Genomic DNA, 19524 nt, shown 5'->3' with positions numbered 1-19524 from the left:
CAGTGAAGTTTTGAATCTAAAATTCAGGCGAAATTCAGTGCCAAGTGAAACTTATTTGTTCTTGTCAAATATGCAATTAGGTCCAGTTCCTGATACATCTTGAGCTAATAACATGCGCTCTAGACATTCTTAGATAACTAATCGATGGCTATACATCAGTGTTGGAAAAACAACAGAAGATTTTGATATGTATTGCTATCAAATCTTATTAAACTTTTTTCATATTTAATGTAACTTGAAAAAATAACACTGTTTAATTGTCATAAAAGTGCTAATGTAATTTTTAATCAAATACAATAACAAGAAATGAAAAATTCTTATCATTTTCCATCTTAATGGAATAGTTTTGCCTGGGATTATATCTGATGAGGTCTATCAATCCGTGGAAATCCTGGTTCTTATTGTACGCAGTTATAAAATTAGACGGGCCTTTTGTGTTTTAAAGATGACCATTTTGGTTTAACAGCCCGTGGCCATTAACTACAGGTAGCTGATTTTTTGAGAATGTTTTTTGCATGGCTAGTCATTTGTTGCATGGATGTGCTATCAAGTGGGCTAAATATTAACATATTAAACTATCAACCCTCTACAAAGAAGTTTTTTTCAGTCTTTTTAAAGATATAAAGAACTATGGCTTAATTATTTGAATTTTAAAAATGATTGATCAAATTCAGGAGTTTTTCTATAATTTATTTGGATCCATAAACTTCATGTAGTTAATGGCATAAATAAATGAAAGAGCTAGTCTTCTGTATGTTCATGAATCATATTACTCAAAAAAGTTTTTTGTATGTACATCTTAGATATATTTAATGAAAGAAGTAACAGCTTACCATCTAAAATCAAATGTGAACATACTTAAATTGGCAGATTAATTGTATCAATTCAAATGATCAAGTCATTTAAATAAGTCATCTGAATGAGAATGATTAACTGTTGTTTCTATATTCAGTACTTTTATTTTGATGCTTGAAAGGAGGCAGTAGATCCTTTTCATAACTGTGTTAGTTCAGTGCTGGTGAATGACTACAATCTTTATTACTTAGGTTTCTCACCTCAGACCTTTGAATTCCCACCGTTACAAAGACATTCTTTCAGACAACTGAAGTTCTTTTTTGACCTACCAATACTTTAATGAAGTGTTATTGACTTTTGATTGTAACTGACAGTATTACCAACCAAGCCACCCACACAAGGTGCAATGATTGTATCAACTGAAACATCTTCACAATGTCAAGGCTTTGTGATTACGGAACTCCACACAACCAAAAAGCCTTGACGTTGTGAAGTGCATTTTGAATGATCACAATTTTCCAATGTTAATGATATGATGGATTAGAGCAATCCATATATTATAATGCATCTATAAGATTTTCAATTTGATATCAGGAGCAAAAAAAATGAACAAGACAAAATTGTCTGAAAAAGCTCTGAAATTGTTCTGAAAAGATACTATTAAAACAAAGAAGTTCTGTAATGTGGTATTGTGAATGCATGATTTGAATTTCACAATATGTTTTCTTTAGTTAATTTCTTAACTTTGTATTTGGTTGACAATGCAAATTTTGTATTTTTTGTCACAAAACAAACATCCTTTTGTCTCCTCATGTCGTCAATTAATTTACATTTTTCCTAGTTATTTAATTTGGTCAGGGTTGAAAAGTTTAAGGTCACAAAAGCAGTGAACCTTGAGAAAATATACACAGGAGACAGACATTAAATCTGTAAGAGAAATAGAAACATTGGTTAGGTCTGGTGAAACAGATGGGTTATTTCCCACACATATATAATTCACTAGGCTTTTAATGACACATGAAATATTAGTCTTTTCTTGAATTGACTAACATCCCCAAGTTCCATAAGGATATGGGTTCCCACAAGTACATTGGAAAAAGGTAATCAAAAACTTTGTTCTGTATCATTAAGCTTTCAATGTTGATGATTTTGTATTGGGCACAGAATAATGATATGTCTACTTCAGGAACACTGCAGCATCTCGTAAACAAACCATTGAAAGATTTATTTTTCCTGGACAACTTAAGTTCAAGTCATTTTGATTCAGACATGCCCATTGATATGGGTCAAGCGAATAACAGTTAATCTTCTTTTGAACTGGAGTAAAACACCTGCACAGAATACAAAAAATACTCAACGCATCACCACAGCCCCTTGCTGCAAGCCAATATCCACCATAAAGTCCTAAATCATTCATTGTCCTGGCCAATCCAGACAAATTGAAGCAATAATGGGCTGTCTGGCATTCTTCCATTTAAACTGGTATGGACAGCGGAATTCTATTGACAGGTCGGAGTGACCCCTACCTGTTTCATTCTTAGTTGTGTACTGTGTAATCTACCTGGGCAATGGTCAATAACAGTCAGGACCTTACCCTCCAATAGCCAGGGGATCATGGTTCTTTTATAAAAATGAAACTGTTTACAGTTTATCATGGAATTAAGAGCACTTAAAATATCATATGTTTGTTTTTGCTTCTGGATATCTTAAAAGTACAGTAGAGTACATGTATGTCAGTGCTTTGTAGGAGTTGTACAGTAAAGTACCCTTATTGGGTTCTCCATATATACTTGTATACTGTACAAAATGCATACCAAGTACTAGCTAGGATTTCATTGATTTGCTATGCTTACTTTATTTATTGTTGGTTGCTGTCCATTGACCACATCATAATAATGGATCCAGAGATGATATTCATCATCATCAGAAGAAATGACCTATTAAAAGATTAAATCAATACAGCGCTATTTCATAGTCAGAAAAAAAGAAAATGGTACAACCTAGGAATCGGTTTGTTATGTTTCATGGTAGATTTATGTATTTACAATCTATAAACACAAAACCACCGGGAACAGCATAAATGCTCAAGAGAGTAGGAGTTTTGGAAAGATAATGAAGATTATCCTGATGAGACTCAGAGTTAACAAGTCTGAGCATTCCTGTTGTGTGCATGGAGTGTGTATTTAGACTAGGCGCACTATCAACGTGTTCAAACAGACTCTGGTCAACAACCTAGAATGACCTATCCTACTTTAATTCAAGAAGGCCATTAAATATGAGCTTATCAAAAGCAGTTGATTTCATGTGCTAGGGCTATGTGTAATCAATTTTGGGGCTTCCAAAGGGATAACAATGTATGTTTTATTTTTTTTTTGGGGGGGGGGGGGGGGATATGATTTGCTTTCAAAAGAGAGTTGCATGACTTTATTATTTATAAATTTTGAATTTGATTTTTTCAGTTTGGTGAGAAATAAGTATTGTTACATTTGAAAAAAAGTAAAAATTTTTGTTTTTTGTTGTTGTTGTTGGGGGGGGGGGGGGTAATAGTTTTGTTGAGTTTGCTTTTTTGCGCTGTTATCTAGTTGTAATAAAGGTTGTAGTGATGAATATCAGCAGAAAGAATGCGACATATGTATTGATAAATATCACCTTATGTACATCTGCATGCATAATTTTTTCCTATAGCCATTTCATTTGTAGGGGTGGGGAGAGGCTTTAAAAAATAATTTTTTCAACATGCTCTTGCATTTGTAAATCATACAAACTTGCAATTTTTTTTACTTTTAGACATTTGGGTTTGAAATATATTAGGATATTCAAAATCTAAAATTTTACTTGTTCTCAGTTTATGGTCCTCGGGCCAGGCCTTCCAGTTTAACTGAAATGGGGGTGGGTGGGGGGGAGACAAGTTGAACAATACTTAAACTGCAGTAGTGTACAGATTGAAAGGCTGGATGGTAGCAAATCAACCATCAGAACTTCTTAAAAGTTTGAGATGTGGTTTGTTTAGCTATAAACTATTATTTGATAAAGAAAAAATCCATATAATTTTACATTTCAAAATTTTGATATGACATTTTCTCTATACTTTTATAGAAAGCTCTTTTAAAGGAGATCAATACAGTCTAAAACTGGCCCTGACCATCCAGCCAATGCATTCTTTATCTGAGGAAATTAAGAATTTAACTTAATTGTACTGATGATAATCTAAGATACATTTAGCATACAGTGATGATGTCCTTGTAACACTTAAAAGTTAATTTGAGAAAAAAGTGAATTTAATGCACCTTAATTCAAAAATATTTTTGGTTAATACTGTCTTAAAAAGTCTTAATTTACTAGTATTTATTTATTTTATACATGTACAAGTCTTAGTTCTGGTTCAGAATAAATTGGTATTGTGAATATCTGTGTGCCAGACCCCAGGTGTTAAGAAGGTGATTACACATGCTGCATATTAAGTAACATTTTAAGGGGAGAATGTTCCTTAGACAGATTCCAAATTTTACATTCCAATATCCAATTTAGTTTATGGAGGTTGCAATCTATGGAACGTACCGTTTAAGTTTTTTTCCTGTTAGTTATTTATAATGTATGGTTTAGAATGTCATTATGTAACTATACCCGTAATTATTTCGTTACACTTTAATAAATTTTATTAAAAATTTCTCATTTTTGTTTTTGTGAATTTCAAACTAAATTATTTTTTTTTTATTTAGAAGGGTTTGGTATGGCAGTAGATTAAAATAAGACATAATTTAACTTTTATGAAAAATAGGTTATTAACATTTTTTATAAAATGATATTGCGTGTGCATGTATCGGGTAATATTACGTGGATTAACTACCGAAATGACTCTGTATATACACAGCATTTACTACTACATGTATAATCTAGTAGATCTCTCAGCTTTTTCTAATCTGTCAACCATAATAATGCCTGCAGCCATTGTATGCCTACTTACATGTTCTTCTATGGATGTTAGCTTTAGTTGAATAATCTTTCTTTACAAATGTTACAATGGCATTATTTAACACAATAAAGAGTGAGAAAAGCTTTTTCAAACAGTGGTATTTTTTTAAGTCCCTAAAAAGGCTAAAATATATCCTGCTTTTGAAGTAAAGAGTTAATCCATTCCACAATGTATAACATTACCCAGTTATATCCAGACCGGTCTCAATATATAGCTGGGCAGACATTACCGAGAGGTGTCGCATTACCTACTGACCCTGGGCTATCCTATTCCGACCAGGAGTTGTTTTTCATGGTCGGTTAAATTCTGTAGAACAACTTCATACCTGACACAGACTGCTGTCTATCTGCACTGGTGTCTTTTTTCTTGTGAGTGTTTTTGTGTTGGTCTCTCCTGCTGGATTTTTGGTCTGGGATGAATTAATTCACATAAAAAGCATCAAGTGTTCTGGACTTGGATGATACAGGTATATATATTCAATGAATTGTTTAAGGTGTGATCTGTTAAGCAATATTTTCACAGGTAGTGCAACAATGGCCACATGAATTTAAAGAAAATTATTTTAATTAAGGTGAAATTTGATCATATTCAGATGTCAGATTTTTGTTACAGAAAATAAATGCATTCGTTTATATATATTTTAAGAAACAACTGCGATTGATACATGAATTTAATATTGTGTTTTTGGATTCATGCTATTTTGCAGATAGTTTTTTTGTTTATAGAACACCTGTTACTACCAATTCCTCTTTAAGCTTTTGTTATTGGCTATATTAGTTTGAACCACAATGAATTAATATATAATCAATTTAACCTAATTGCAATGAATAAATGTGCAACATTTTATAATCTTTTTTCTTCAAAATATCAAGCAGAAAAATATATAGCTGAGTTCCACCAGGAGTTTGGGTTGATGGACTAGGAAATTTGGGTTGACCGATAATGGTCCATCAACTTAAGTAGCTACAGTTCTGCAAGTATAGATGCACATTCATAAAAATTAAGGTCAAGATCTAGTAAATGATTCCAGAATGTCTTTTTGGTGCAAGAACTATTATGACGTCATAATTGATATGCTAGAACTTTTTCGCGTACTTGAAGGCTTGAAAGAAATTACCTGGAATGTTGAAAATAAAACAGTCTCTTGACATTCTATATTAAATCATGGGAAAAGTAATCTTGATACCTATATTCAATATGAATCATTTTAAAGGGGAGGTCAAGAGCTTGTTATTTCATTTGTCAAAAATGAACAAAACTCTGAGATTTGTTACTTTATATTTCCTTCATATTACAATGAAATTGACATTAAAAAAAACATGATTTTTAATCGTTTACCAAAATATTAAGCCCCGGTTTACCATTTCAAACAAAACTATTGTCATGAAGCATCATTGAAAGAATTTTTATCCTGAATTTCATTAACCTGTATGCATCTTTCATTTACTGGGACAATGACCTTAATAGTTTAAATTTGAATACAACTGTAGTTAGATGTGTCATTTGAAATAATTGTAGATTAATACATCTGAATATATGTATAAATATTCCCTGTAATTTCATTAACAATGAAAAGAAATTGCCTTGATAATCAATGATAGTGCTGAGTTCCTTGGAAGTAAGGCATTAAAATATCGTATGATGGCTTGTGTCAAGTGTGTGCAGCACGTCCAGCTAATTAGAGGAGACATGCTTTATTTGTATATTCCTGCCAGTCTGAAGGTAGCAAGTAATTCTTGTTGATATACAGAGACCTGCTGTTGTTGTCACAGTTCAGTGGGGATATAATTTATGAATCAAAACTTTGGGGATTATGAGCTTTTTGAAGAATTGTTAAAATTTATGAAATACTGGCCCTAGTCAATTTATGTGGTTTGAAAGACTCATGATAAAGATAGCAAACTATTAAACTGTAGCAGATGGATCTTTTTATTGTCTTTCCATCTGTTGTTACAGAGAGAGAGAGAGAGGCGCTCAAAACAAAGTGTGCCGCCTAATGGACATACCTTATTCTTCCATCAGTGGTGACAGACTCTTAATTTGAAACCATTTCTAAATTATATGGAACAAAACAAAAATAACAAAAAAATATTTCCATTCTAAAATATCAACATTTTCCTGAACTTAAAACCGTGAACAGTTCATTTAGTTACTTGTATCAGCACTCAATTTTCTGTGGAGTAACACAAAGCATAGAGTTTACATGTGACTTGTAGGTTTTTTGTGGCTTTTTGCCTACATATAGTTTGAGATGTCGTGTCTCTCTCTCCATCTGTGTGTCATTTTATTTCTGTAGTGGGCTTATTGTAGTAATTATGGACAATTATACACATGCAATAATTACTGATAATTCAGATACCTAGCAAACTGAACATCTATGTACTTTTAAAAAATTGTTTTGTGAGATTATGTGAAAAATTAAGGATAAACACAATAAATTATTTATTCATAAAGCTGGTTTTAAGTAAATTGAATCTTTACACACTCATCTTTTTTTTTTAATTTGAGATGGGGATTGAGGACATTGTCCTTTGACCTAGATTGCATAGTGAAACAGGATAAAAAGGATGAGCACACAATGGTCTGGATGATCATTAGTAGTTTGACCCCCTCACAGTTGGGAGAATTAGGTTAACCAAAAAAAAAACTCACTGAAAGGTCATTGATACCTCTCTGCTATTTTTGGAAACAAACAACGATTGTGAATAAAGAACTATGTTCAGAATGCCTCAATCATTTCCTAGTCTGTTTTACATGTACTGTCTTCATTTTTTGCATGTACTAGACAAAACAGATTAAATGTAAATGAACTTTAACATGAAGTAAGATTATTTACCTGTAAAAATGACAATGTAAAGGCTATGGTATAGACAAAACACGTGTGACCTACATGTGGACACCAATGAATGGCCACTCTTTTGTTTGTAGATGATGCGTAGAAGGAGACTGGGTGGTGTATGAAGACGGACAGAATGAACCCCGGGATGGGGCATGACCCAATGTCATCAGATTCCAGCCACATGCAGCTTTTGAATCATGGAGCCATTGACTTTTTGGAAGGTAATCAGAAATAGGGTCGTTGACTTGTGCCGCTATTGATCTGACGTAGACGGCTTTATATATACTTCTTAGTAAAACCCGGGCTTGCATGACATTAGCCTGATAGTCTTCACTTCGACAGTCGCAACCACACTGCGTCTGATGTATGTCATGGTAAAACCTGGGGTTCAACAGTTGAATTCTGATATTATCATTGTTGGAGGGGATTTCCGTAAGTGAACTTTACAATTATGTCAAATCTATATGACTGTTATGATTTGTACTTTCTTCAAGTTTTACCAAGTCATCAAAGGGTATACTTGAAGGTTTCTCTGTCTATTTGACCACAGGCTCCTGGCAGGTGGAGATTGATTCGTAGTAGTAAAATAGATTTCAGAGTAGACTTCTTGTGTATATGTTGCAGTATAGTAAAATAGATTTCAGAGTAGACTTCTTGTGTATACAATATTTGTGCTATGAGATAGGTTAAACACTTAGATATTAGTTATTGATGGTTTACAGGAGAGGTTCTACTTTTAACCTTTAGGGTCTAGCTCAGAAATAGATACCATGTAACAGTTTAAGTGTACATGTATGATATATCATATATGTATACATACCTGATTGACATGTAGCAGTTGGTATGAGCTTCTGAAAAAGGTATATGATTCATGAACACATTATGTAATCTTAAAAAATATAAGCAATCACAGGTAAATTCACTGATTACCCGAGTACTTTTTATTGATATACAGAAGTATCTTCCTTACATATGCCTGGTAAAAACAACATGAAAAGCTGATATAAAGCGTATGACTGGTTAATTTTTTACTATCCTTACCTCATGTTTTTCTCACTTCTTACAAAGGTTTGTTTCAAGGTGATATAAATTATCTGTATATTGAAGTCATTTGTTATTGAGGACTCGGGTGAGGGTCCCAAGTCATAGCTCAGTATAGGCTTTGGCTGGATTTATTAGCTGTACTTTTTATGATACCCCCATGCAATAAGTTGCAGGGGTATAATGTTTTTCACCTGTTTGTCAGTTAGTCATACTCTCACAATGTTTGTTGAATATATATGGAAATTAACAGATTGTCAGTGCAAACTCCCTTTAAACCACTGCAGAAAATTTCATAAAGTTTCAAATGTAGGCCGGGTATTTAGGACAAAATTTGTAGATGGGGATGTTGCCAAGAAATTCCGATTCCCTGATTTCTCTTTGAGTTTTGGCCCTATTGAATTATTAAATTTTATTGTTAAAGACTCAGTCAAGTATAGATGTGCATTATAATTTGCACTGGAAGTCTTATAATTTTTAGGGAGTCATTACCCTGTATTGAATTATTTTGTGTATTTGATATGTACCCTACCATTCATTAGGTGTATCATATCAGGTAATGTGGGAATGTGGAGTATTAAACTAAATGCTCACTTTTTCTTTCATTATCTTATTATAAAGTCTGTCGACATCCTTCAAATGGCTGACCTTCACAGAACTTCATGTGTTCCAAATTGACTTTCTTTATACCATAATTTTCTTTTATTGTACATGTTAAATTTTAGAAAAAAGGATAGAAAGAAATAATTTTTTATAGGTGGAAATTTTCACCGGTTATGTTTTCTCCCTTTTCACCTTCATTGACAGTGAGAAAATTAAAACAGGGCTGTCAGTTACTTCTCTTTAGCCACAGCTGTGTTTCTAGGCAAAATCTTTACAGCCCTGATGGGCCATGGGGTAAAAATAGCCCGTATAACACATACATCTATATAGTATAAAAACATCATTTTCACTAACAGAAAGATTAACCTATAAAATTGTACAAAAGATAGATTTTAGATAAAAGTAGTCATGGTCAACAAGCAAATGAAATTAGTATCAATTATTAGAAATAAATGGTTTATGATAATCAAAGATTCAAATAGAGTTTAAGGAATGGCAGTTTCTTTAGAGGCATTTGATTTCTGTACAGCAGAGCCTGGTTAATCCATGGATTAAAAGAAATCCTTAGAATAGTATACATGTATTCCAGTCCCAACCTGATGAAGCATAGTTTATACTCAACCATTTCATTTTTGGGGAATAATGTAGGAGGAGAGCTTTATGTCATTTTAAAAATCATCAGATCAACTTTAAAGTTTTATTTGTATATTATACTGTAGATTCCTGATTATATGCGAGTATTTTAGTCAGCGATTAGCCCCTTTTGTATCAAATCGTGAAAATGTAAATCGCAAACTTGGAATTTTCATACTAATTTTTTATAGTTCTCAGCTCTCAGAAAATAAAAGCGAGATTTTAAAATCCGCGAGGGCTGCTTCTGGCTATTTTACGGGGATATTAATTCCTCGCATTTAATTAGGAATTTACAGTATAGTGACTCAAGAAAGATTTTTCAAATTTTGATTATTATAAGATACACATGTAATGGAATGGCATATAAGTACTTTGATTTAGTCACATTAGTTAAGATTTCATTCTGATGTACACTTGTAAACAAATTGGATCGTTAAATTGGACATTGATTGATTACAATTGCCGTCTTAAAACATAATGTAGGTAGTTATAATTGGAATAAAGCTGTGAGAAAAGAAATTGAATTAGAGATGATTTAATGATCATAGTAAAAATTCTGCATTTATAGAAAAATTAAAGGTGCACAATTTCTAAAAAAGTTACAAACAATATCAATAAAATTAGAAAGATTAAATAAGGGTTATCTGACAGGCCCAAAATCTGCACAAAGGAAAAATCCATTTTTTTGTGTGTTGGCCAAAAAATGTTTTTACTATAATTCAATCTTTTTAATTAAACAAATATCTTACCTTTTCACTGTTTGATTTTTGAAATAGTTTATATTTTCATGTGGAAATGTAAGAATTGCATAAATTTATTTTGTAATTAGTGTTTTGTGCATTAATACCATGTGTCTCAATAAAAGTTAAGATTTGTGTGTGTTTTTACTATGCCTGATAGTTTTTGGAGCACGTATTAATATTTCGGTCATGGAAGTGCAATACTCGTGGCCTCAGGACAGTGACCCTCTGACGTAGAGTGGATATTGATTTCTGGATTATACGGAAATAGGAAGCGTGGAGAAGTATTGGGTGTCCATTTGATAGACGGAGAATGTGGTGAACTCATAGTTTTCTATTTAGGGAAGAGGGCAGCAAGGTTTCTTCACACTTTTTTCGAGAAAAAAAATGTTATCTGAAATTTTTTCCTTTAATTTTTTTCATAACTGTATATTATTATAATTAATCGCCTCCTTTTTTTCAAATAAATTTTCTTATATTCCAGTATTTACTTTTACTTTACAGGTGTAATTCAAAGAATGAAATGATATTTGATATATGAAAAAACATATCTTGCTGGAAACAATTTTTGAAAGGGTTTAGGAGGGAGTAAAAATTTAGGTCAAATATCAACTGTTGAAAAAGGTATATAGATTTGTGTGTATTTTCGTAAATAGTTTCATTTTCCGGTAATTGTAAAAAATCAAAAATATGTAGGGAACCATTTACTATCAGTTTGAGCTGCATATTGTCAGTGATAAATTACACAAAGAGGTAAATCGCTCATATTTTGTGCAAGTTAAAACAGTGTGTGACTTACATGTCCATGTATATTTTTTTAAAAAGTAAATCATAAATGTACACTAATATTGAAATTGAAAAAAAAACAATGCTCCCGTTTTAGTATATAAATAGATTTAAATAATAATTATAATAATTGCTTTTTTTAATAAAGCAACATAGTGTATTATATTCATAACATGGGGGTCTTTTGGGGTTTTTAGGCTCCTTTGTTTTGGTTTTCGCGAGTTACTTCCCTTTTCTCATTACTGACCAGGCATGACAACAATACAGACATGAATATATTTTCTCTAGTGCACGCCTCACTCGTCATTGAAAATGTCCGAGCGGAAATGTAGGTATTTCTTGTATTAGTTTTTTGTAGTTTCTTTCTAAAATGTATCAAAACGATTGAGTATAAAGGGTTAAGTTCATGTGTTGACAAAAATTCGTTTAAGCTGATGTTTGGCCTCATGCCAACTTCACGGACATGGTTAGATAGCTCATTCCATAACATTGCAAACAGAGTCGATTGGCTATGTATGTTTTGTGTGTGCGCCAGTGTGAACCGCTCTTACTGTTGTCTATCTGTGTGTAAAATTCACTGCTGAACAGTAAATGAGTTAATTATGTCAGAGTACATTCATGGAATGTTTACAAGCTGTATTGATTTCACAATAACATTGATATGTACACTTATATCCTTTTATATGTCGTGCCTTGCTGTGGTTAAGAAAGGATGCTGTGTTTTATTGAGAAATCATGGGTGATAAGCACCTTACATACAGAGTGGTTAAAATGAAGTCTTGTTTGAATTACAGCACCGATGAATGCGGAGCAGCCCTATGGAATGGAGCACCATGCCGCCTACATGGCCCAGGGAGCTTATGACCCGTATGGCTACAGTCAGAAGACGAACTTCATGGTGCACCAGGGCATCAAAAGTAAGTCGAAGCTTCTCAAACAGAGGAGCAGAACTAAAGATATCCTAGCTGGCTACCTCATCCTGATAATCAGCCATTGATAGTTTGACAATTTGATAATTTAAAAAATGGATTTATTAAGTAATATATAATGGGATTTGATAAATGGAAGCTAATGCACATCAGTTATTTGAAGCTATGAACCATGAATCATATAATGTAAAGGACTGATGAAGTAATTTATGGCATTCATAACTGAAACTTATCTTAGCAGGGTTTGACACTAATTAAGGCACACCCGACAGACTTTGTCTAGTAAACGATAGGTCCGGTCGGGTTAAATGTCTGTGTACTAGCCCGACTGGTCATGTGAAAAAAAGTGTGCACCTTTATATAATTTTTTGTAATACTTATATTAATAGAAGTAAAAGCTCTTTTCCTAACAGGCATAAATTCTAGAAACCGTCATTTAAGTACAACCCAAGGACTCACCTAGAGGATGAAGTGGGGGAAATGCTAAGTCTCACTTTTTGATCGGTAACTTCATCGGAATTTCCTCCGAACCAAATGTTTAAAGTCGCCTTGTACACCAAGTTCATAATCATGTAAATTAACCCCAAGGGCAATAAAAAGATAATTATTTAATTCTAAAAACGTCTTCACAAACTCAGCTTAGATGCCTCTTGTTATTAATTAATCGAGTCTGTCTTATCTTTAGGGGATATAGATACGGGTGATGCAAACACATGCTGTAAAAAACGATGTTAATTACTTTAAGGCTAGTGTTGATATAACAGTGAATTTGTTGGTAACTTGATCTAATTTAAATTATTAAAGCTAGGTTAAATTTGTGTATATCATCATTAATGTTATGTCATTATCAAGTAATGAAAGTCTCCCCGATTTCTCAAACTTCTCCATATATCTCTGTTATGGAGAAGTAAAGTCTCCCTAAAGTTTTGTTGGTCCCTGGTCAACCATTGAAAACTTGTATCATTATTAGTACAGTTTGAGTAAATTTAATCTTAAATTATAGTGTTGAATGACTCATTTTTGGTAAAGATAATTTAAACCAACACAATTAAACAGATACAGGTATTTAATATTTTATGTTTGTCATTACTTTTAGTTTATTTTTGTCAAAATTGGTCAGGGCTAGTAGTAAAAGAGTCAGGGCTAGTGAAAAATTGCTGAGGAAGCCCGACTGGTCTAGTAAATAAAAAACTTAATGTCAAACCCTGCTTAGGTAACATTGTAAGTGTAATGAGTACTGGTACTTGTGTATATTAGGATCTGATATCACTGTCAACTGTTTAATATCATGAAGTGTGTATTAATATGATTTCTCCACCTAACCATTAATGGTACTTTTAACTAATGTGAACTCAAAGGATCTGCGAAAAATTGTAAGTGGGATTCATATTTTAGTGGCTTTTGTACTGATGACATTTGGATAAATCATTATCACACATAATTATGGTAATTAGAGGAATACAATGTCATTGTAGCCTCTGAGGCCTAATTGAAGACTTATCTTTTCTGCCACTTAATTAATTGGTATATCTTCATTAAATTCAAGGGCACTTTATTTAGGAGGTAGAAATCATATTCATGATAAATCTTCTACTCAGTAGTTACCAGTACTCTAAACTTGAATAATTTATAAATCAATATTTTCTGGTTTTTGATCCATGCATTCATGTAAGATGTTTATTAAATTTATTGAAACCCTGTACAATAAAGACATATGGAGTATTGTGTGAAAACAATAAGAAAATAATGACATAATAATATATAATGATAGGAATGTTCACAGAGTTAAAAGTTGTTAGGTGCAATGACATGTCACGTTTGAGTACGTACTACATGCCCTTGTAAACAACCTTTTAAGGTAAAATACCATAACAATAATCTATAGCAATATCTATGGTTTCTATAGAAGCAAACAAAGTTTACCCAGGTATGCATGTCCTTACAAAATGCAATAGAGTAAATTCTCCAGAACATGTTATTTCTTTGATATCTCGGCAATATCTCACTGATTCATTAAGATTTCAGTGATGTGTCAGCAATATCTCACTGATTCATTAAGATTTCAGTGATGTGTCAGCAATATCTCACTGATTCATTAAGATTTCAGTGATGTGTCAGCAATATCTCACTGATTCATTAAGATTTCAGTGATGTGTCAGCAATATCTCACTGATTCATTAATATCTCAGTGATGTATCACCAATATCTCTCTGATTCATTAAGATTTCAGTGATGTGACAGCAATATCTCACTGATTCATAAAGATTTCAGTGATGTGTCAGCAATATCTCACTGATTCATTAAGATCTCAGTGATGTGTCAGCAAACTCATCATTTGATATCCTCTTGACTTCAGTCAAGACTATCTCAATAATTTTCATTGAATTCAATGATCGATATAATTCATACACATGTGCTTGCAGTGTCATAGAGTACAATCATTTACCATATTATTGAAGATAATAAATTAATTTTACGTATGTAACAAGCACATGTTATGTAGTCCCTGCAAGAATATTTCACCAACACAAACGTCCTTCCTGTACTTAGTTCACCTTGGACATACTGTAAACGTATTATATTTGGCAGAAAATAGTTAAACAAGTTGGCATGGATTTGAATTAGCGTATTCCTGAATGTGACTTTTCTTATACATATCTGCATGGCATTTAGCATGTATTGATTTAGTTGAAGCCACATTCCGCCAAAAACACTAAATAGAATACTTAACCAAATGTAATACGTTTACAGTACTCTAATTTAATGTATGATTTAATACATCAGATTTTCAAGGACAGATACCAGAAGTCTGTAAAGTCCTCAGTGAGCAGGCTATTGATTGTTGTTTTTGTTTCCGTGGCAGCTAGACGTACAGCCTCTGCATAGAATTAGACTGCCAGCTAATTCTGTGACACCATCCACAATCTCAGAACTGCATGGTGTCATGGTGTTCAATGCCTTCTTAAGTTGACAATTTTATAGATTGCCTTGTAGGAAAAAATCATGGAAATAGCAGTTTAATTAGGAAGATTAAAAGTTTTGAAATGTTAGATCTTAGATGTGGGGGTGTGTTTTCAAGTATTGGGTACTACAAATTTGATAGAAGATTTTTCCTGGTACTGTGGAATCATTAGATTTCGTTGTGGCTTAATTTTCGTTGAATTCATGGGCACCGCTTATCGACAAATTAACATCCTCCACGAATAGATAAATAAGCACTATAAAGTCATATTTCTTTTTGTAAGTATCCGAGAATACATGAAGTTACTTCCCAACGAACCTGCAAAATTGAAGCAATCTAAGAAAATTGGCCCCCACAAATTTTAATGATTCCACAGTATCTTGCAGAAAATTTGATTTGTTGGAATAAAGTTAACTAATAGGATCTATTAAATATATTGATGGCCTTAAAGGTGAAAAGTTATGGAATTGTCTCTAAAAGTCCTTGTGTAGAAATTAAGGCCAAATAAGCATATCTCACTCTAATGTCAGATAGAGAAATTTTTTTATTATAAGGCTCCCCGTCATGTCATTAATATGGTATATAGTCTAATCACAGTTATTGAAGGTAATCCAAGTTTTAAAAAAACCTATATAAAACTGCTTGAATGAATTAATACTAGCTGAATCAATGTAAATATGCATACAGCAAACATCATTGCATGATGTTGACAGGTCTATATAACTTTGTAAGAGATCTCAGCAAGTGTATCATGATTGTGAAGTTTTTAAACTTTTTTTACAGGTCAAGTGTTTGACCCTCAGGGAATGTATGAGATGCAGAGTCCTACTACAATGTCTGATATAAGCATGTCCCCCTCCCCGCCCCCTCCACCCCGGGTCTACAAGCCCTGTGTGGTATGCAGTGACAAGTCCTCGGGCTACCATTATGGTGTGAGTTCCTGTGAGGGCTGCAAGGTATGATAAGCGATTGCATACACAACCTGGTACACATTTATTAGGATACTTGCTAGGCTGTAAAAAAAAAAACTCAACTAGCTTTTGCCTGAAACAAAGTTGAACAGCATTGCAAACAACTACCTCAGTGTGCAAATTAAGCATTTGAAATTTTAGAATTTTAAAAAGCTAATACGTACACATTGCTAAAATTGGCAAACTTCGCTTCACTTTAAAAATAAAGACAATGTGGCAATCTTTATATGTAATTTAATATGACTATATACATTGCTCTCCATTGTATAAAAGTATGAGGCAGCTGAAAGCATGCAGATATTGTTTATAAGCTTCTTCAAACATTTTTTTATGCACTTGACATTTGGTCATTAGACATATGATGTAATTTCTGGATGTCATTAGGGATTCTTCAGGAGAAGTGTTCAGAAAAACATGCAGTACACTTGCCACAAGGACAAGAATTGTCCCATAAATAAAGTTACCAGAAACCGCTGCCAATATTGTCGTCTACAGAAGTGCTACGCCACTGGAATGTCCAAAGAAGGTAAACGCATGCAAGCATTCCCATTCTTACTGAACCAAATAGAAGTAATTTGATTGATTTTAAAGACAATTCATGGAAGTTGACAACAACTGCACTGAATAATTAGATATGACAGATATAGGGAGGAGTTTTCTGATTACTGTCTTATGATCACAGTGTGGTTCTCTACTGATAGGAATGTTGTTGTTTAAAATTTTTGGAAATAATGTTGTAGCTGTGAGAAATGACAGAAACAAGAAGAAGAAGCCAAAGCTAGAGAACCCGTCCTCAAACATAGAGGAAGTGACGGAGGACGAGCAGAGCGTGCTGCAGGAGATTCTGGAGGCGCACCGAGTGACTTTTCCACAGATTGAAGAAGCTGTTTTATCCCCCATGTCTTGTCATGACACCCGTGGTGACATAGAAAATGACGAGGCATCAAAAGAAAACTCAGTAAGTGGATTTTGTCAGAACAAAATGTGACAAAATCATTCTGTTATGATTGAATTTCAGTCGTCATTATTGGAGAATGAATATCAGAGTATAACATTGCTTTCATCTCAGAAATTGCAGGATTCTGAAATGAATGTTAATTTTTGCAGCAGAATCAAAAGAAGGAAAAGTCCATGTTGTGGGATAAAGTGACAGAACTTTCATCAAAAGGAATCATAAAAATTGTTGAATTTGCCAAGAAAATGCCAGGATTTACCTCCCTTTCTACCTCAGATCAGATCACTCTCCTTAAGGCAGCTTGTTTAGAAATCATGGTAAGACACTGATTAACTTTCACAGGGACAACCCTGTCACTATTGAACAGATCTTGTATACAGGTTTTTCATACATCTACATGACCCCTGTTGTTCCCTTTTCAAATTAACATATTTTCCTTGACATCGAGGCATCATTGCTAGTCATAACCTGAACTGGTTCACATCATGTTAGATAGATCGGGCCGTGTAAGTCAATGATAGATTGAGGTAGAACTATTAGAGCGTGTTTATGGTGTTCCATCTTGGCTGACACTTTACTGACCTGTGGGGCTAAAAAATTCCAGACAGAGATCCGACTTCCTGTCCGCCCACCACCAATCAAAAGCTTCCTTCTTTTTTCTTTATTAAACCTGGAAAAGCTTTTTCAATGATTTAGATAAATGTAGACAGTGAATATGGTATATTTATTTTTTTCCATGAATTTTTACAGGCTTCAAAATTTTTTTGATATATAGATTCATTTTGAAATCTTTTCATGTAGCATGAGTTACATGTAGGATAGGAATTTTGTTGAGGTAAATACACCTCTCCTATATATCATAAAATTCTTATATGGTATTCTGAGAAATAATTCTTACAATCCTTCAGTATTTAAAAGGTTTCAATGTATATATGCATGTATTCATATGGGTAACTCGTTTAATGTATTCGTAGAGACATGATGATTTTGTTTCATTACATGTATATACATATCAATCAACTGTTGTCAGAGTTATGTCAGCTGGGAGATCTGTGTATTGATCAGAAGGGGACACAGGTGTCAGTGGTCCTGTCTGCCTTACCTGTGTCATAAATCACCCTGACAGAGCCCCCCTTTGATCTGGACAGTGGTTAAACTGTCTCACATGCTGCCTTTGTAAACTGCTCAGTTCAATTGATTTTTACCCAGGGTTTTACAAAAAAGGTTTAAAGAATCCAAATCTTTTTCATTGTTATGTCGTGTTATTTTTTTTTAACAACATTTCTTGGAACATACTGTAGTTCTGTGACTGTTGACTATAGTCAATGTGAACATACATTCACAACACTTTTATCTAAAACTTTTTACCAGAACTAGTTTACTAGGCAAACATTTTGAATCTGTGTTATTAAAGACAAACTGATTATTTTAGCAATATACTGAAATTCTTAATGAATTTAAAATGTTTGAAGTGAAAACCACTTCCCGGTACCTGGACTTACAAGGACAACAATTCTACCTAATTTCTTGTATCATGTGCAGCAACACCCAGTAGTTTTCCAATTATCCCAATATTTAAGAAGCATGCTTGATGATATGCCTATTGGTTGATGTATTACAGATTTTACGGCTGTGTTCGCGCTATGACCTGGACAAGGATGTGATGCTGTTTAACGGGGGCCTGAGCCTGGACCGGGAACAGCTACAGAAGGGGGGCTTCGGCACACTCACTGACACTATATTTAGATTTGCTTCCTCTCTCAAAGTGTTGAACATAGACGAGATGGAGTATGCAGTGCTGTCGGCAATATGTCTTATATCTGGAGGTACAAACTTGCTCGTGATCTTGATACAAGGTTATTTAGACTATTGGTGATAAATACTTCCCTTGGTGTTTCATAAGGGTATGAAGGTAGTGAGCATTGTAGCAAATACATAAACCTGCTAACGTAAGATTGTGGATTTTATTCTGCAATGATCAATACCTTACAGCCTGTATGAACAACAAAGAAAGCAGCTTATTGTGTATATTGACATATATCCCTGAATCTTAGATTATCTATATCTATGAATTTGGAATGAAAACATATGTCACTGATTTTGTGAATCAGCTCCTTCCAGAAGGAATGCTATGCAGGGTTATTTTCACCCCATGTTTTTTTCACCCAGTACACTTAAAAACAGCTTTGTCCTGTCTTGAATTTGCCAAAACACCATTCTGTTAAAAGAGATATAATATGAACCAAGGGCAATATTAGTGAAAATAAATTGATGGTGAATAATTCCCTGTATACTGT

At 33.4% G+C, this 19524-nt stretch overlaps 1 protein-coding gene across 7 annotated transcripts in view; it reads left to right on the top strand.

Moving 5' to 3' along the window:
• The window catches only part of LOC105339440 (retinoic acid receptor beta), a 33833-nt gene that overhangs the window by 10252 nt on the left and 4057 nt on the right, over nucleotides 1-19524 (top strand). For 2 of the 7 annotated variants that reach the window (XM_020071868.3, XM_066077340.1), the window contains 7 exons: nucleotides 7697-7828; nucleotides 12205-12327; nucleotides 16085-16257; nucleotides 16657-16798; nucleotides 17013-17230; nucleotides 17380-17544; nucleotides 18849-19053. In XM_020071868.3, the coding sequence (XP_019927427.1) occupies nucleotides 7726-7828; nucleotides 12205-12327; nucleotides 16085-16257; nucleotides 16657-16798; nucleotides 17013-17230; nucleotides 17380-17544; nucleotides 18849-19053 (1129 nt within the window). In that variant the 5' untranslated portion in view covers nucleotides 7697-7725. Of the gene's footprint in view, nucleotides 1-5009; nucleotides 5235-7696; nucleotides 7829-7937; nucleotides 8040-11613; nucleotides 11743-12204; nucleotides 12328-16084; nucleotides 16258-16656; nucleotides 16799-17012; nucleotides 17231-17379; nucleotides 17545-18848; nucleotides 19054-19524 lie in introns of those variants that run through there. The other 5 variants (XM_066077339.1, XM_066077341.1, XM_066077342.1 and 2 more) reach the window with 5 other exon arrangements.

This window comes from Magallana gigas, chromosome 2, assembly GCF_963853765.1.
Source record: "Magallana gigas chromosome 2, xbMagGiga1.1, whole genome shotgun sequence".
NCBI classification, from domain to species: domain Eukaryota; kingdom Metazoa; phylum Mollusca; class Bivalvia; order Ostreida; family Ostreidae; genus Magallana; species Magallana gigas.
This window is presented reverse-complemented; position numbering and strand designations above follow the sequence as displayed.